The following is a 2,185-nucleotide window of genomic DNA, read 5'->3' on the forward strand; positions in this document are numbered from 1 at the left end:
ACCATTCCATGATTCTGTGATTTGAGAAACCTGTTTTAGACCCCATTTGCTGCATTGCAGCGTTGGCAGCCAGAGCGTTTCCCAGCTTTGTGGGAGGAGGATGAATGAAGTATAAAGTCATCCAGAAGGAGGGAAAGTGGCATGATGGTACACCTCTTGGGTTGTTTATGGATCCTTGTCATGTGGCAGATGGAAAGCCTCAGTTCTCTGGAGTACATGTTTTGAGTTAATGCTGGGTGTATTTCCTGCTTTGGACTTAGCGCTTTCCAAACTGCCTCAGTGTAGATGTATAAAAATAGACATACACATGTGTGTGTATTCAGAACATCGTGCTGTTCCTCTGCAAGCTTTTCTCTCGATGGCGAGTCAGCTGCGGTCGCCGTGCCTGTGACTTGTGTCCTAATCGGCACACTCTCCTTTATTTTTTTAGGATTATCTTCCCTCACAGCAAGATATACTGCTGGCACGAAGACCCACAAAAGGGATTCACGAGTACGACTTCGAAATCAAAAATGTCCCTTTCAAAATGGTTGATGTAGGTGGCCAAAGGTCAGAACGGAAACGTTGGTTCGAGTGCTTCGACAGTGTCACATCAATACTCTTCCTTGTTTCCTCGAGCGAATTTGACCAAGTCCTGATGGAGGATCGGCAGACGAATCGCCTTACGGAATCCCTGAACATTTTTGAAACAATAGTCAATAACCGGGTTTTCAGCAACGTCTCAATCATTCTCTTCTTAAATAAGACGGACTTGCTTGAGGAAAAAGTACAAAAAGTGAGCATCAAAGACTATTTTCCAGAGTTTGAAGGGGATCCCCACTGCTTAACAGATGTCCAAAAATTCCTGGTGGATTGTTTTCGTACTAAACGCCGGGACCAGCAGCAGAAGCCCCTCTACCACCACTTCACCACTGCTATTAACACAGAAAACATCCGGCTAGTTTTCCGTGATGTTAAGGATACCATCCTTCACGACAACCTCAAGCAGCTTATGTTACAGTGATGTGCAAAAAGACGTTTTCATTTGAGTAACTTTGGTGTGTTGGGTTTTTTTTTTAACTAGAAGTTTACAGCAGGAGTAGAGAAATCCAGATCCTGTCAGACTTCTTGATACGTGGCTGAAAGCTGCTGCTGAACACATTATTGCCAATTTCTGCAGAAATTCAGGCTTAATCTTCCAGTGTAGCTTCAAGTTGACTCAAGTTGTAATTTTATGGCAGACCTATGTCTGAGTTACCTGTAAAGTGATACATCTGACCTTTGAAGAATGCGTATGTTATCCTAGAAAATTCATTCAACTTTCAGAATTCCGAGTCCAAACTTCAGTGAAATTGTTGCAATTGGTAGACTGTGGCAGTAATTTAAGGGGGATGGGGGGAGAGAAACTTTTCACACCTAACTTCGTTATGAAGACTGTGATACCATAGCTGACTTACGATTTCTCAGGACTGGTGTTGGCTAGAAATCCCCTAAGTTGCTGGACTCATCTGTTTGAAGCTAGGGTTCCTGGGCGTAGCAGACTTCCTGCGTAAGTATAAATCTTTGCGTGGGGGTTGGCTAGGAGATGCTTTACAAATACTTGGATTGGGAGCTTTGGGCGTACCTGGCAGGAAGTACTAAGGCAGGCAGGAGTCTAGTGACGAGGAATCAGTGGATGGCACAGTACACAGTTTCACTCTGTTGCATCGTACGTACGTTTTGGAGCCATGGCAAAGCACGGAGCACTATGATACGGTCCTCTTGAAATTCTGACGTGGGAAGGGGGAGCAAGCTCAACCTGTATTTCTTCTCTTCACTAACCAGATGTTACATGAAGGTACCTTACCTGTTCTTGAAGAGCTTTAATATAGCACTGGTTTATTTTTACCTTCTTCATGACTTCTTACTGTGTGCCTCAGCTTAAGCAGTAAGCGTTTGGTGATGGATAGAAGTACTTGCAAACCTAAGTGCCTCCTCGTGTTCTGTCCTCCCACGCTGTTTTCAGTGGCCTTACGTGAGCGTATGTGTTCCCAGCAGAGGCCTTGTGTAGCTGACCCCGCGAAAATGAATTTGTTCTTCTGAAAAAGAACGTGTCGCAGCAGAACGTGCTTCGGCTGATGAGGTTCTTTGAGACTCTCCAGTTGGGTCTAGCAATCCTAAGTGTACTTGAGCCAAATACGTTGCACAGCATGCCCCAGAGTGCTGC

General features: G+C 44.8%; 1 protein-coding gene across 1 annotated transcript; it reads left to right on the forward strand.

The window, feature by feature from the left end:
- Positions 1 to 430: 430 nt before the first annotated feature.
- Positions 431 to 1,218, forward strand: GNA13 (guanine nucleotide binding protein (G protein), alpha 13; the record flags this gene model as incomplete). Its single annotated transcript, XM_010150675.1, has 1 exon — positions 431 to 1,218. A coding segment is annotated over one exon (573 nt), but the record flags the coding sequence as incomplete, so codon positions are not given.
- Positions 1,219 to 2,185: the final 967 nt, after the last annotated feature.

The sequence above is a fragment of the Eurypyga helias genome, unplaced genomic scaffold, assembly GCF_000690775.1.
Source record: "Eurypyga helias isolate BGI_N326 unplaced genomic scaffold, ASM69077v1 scaffold26014, whole genome shotgun sequence".
NCBI lineage: Eukaryota > Metazoa > Chordata > Aves > Eurypygiformes > Eurypygidae > Eurypyga > Eurypyga helias.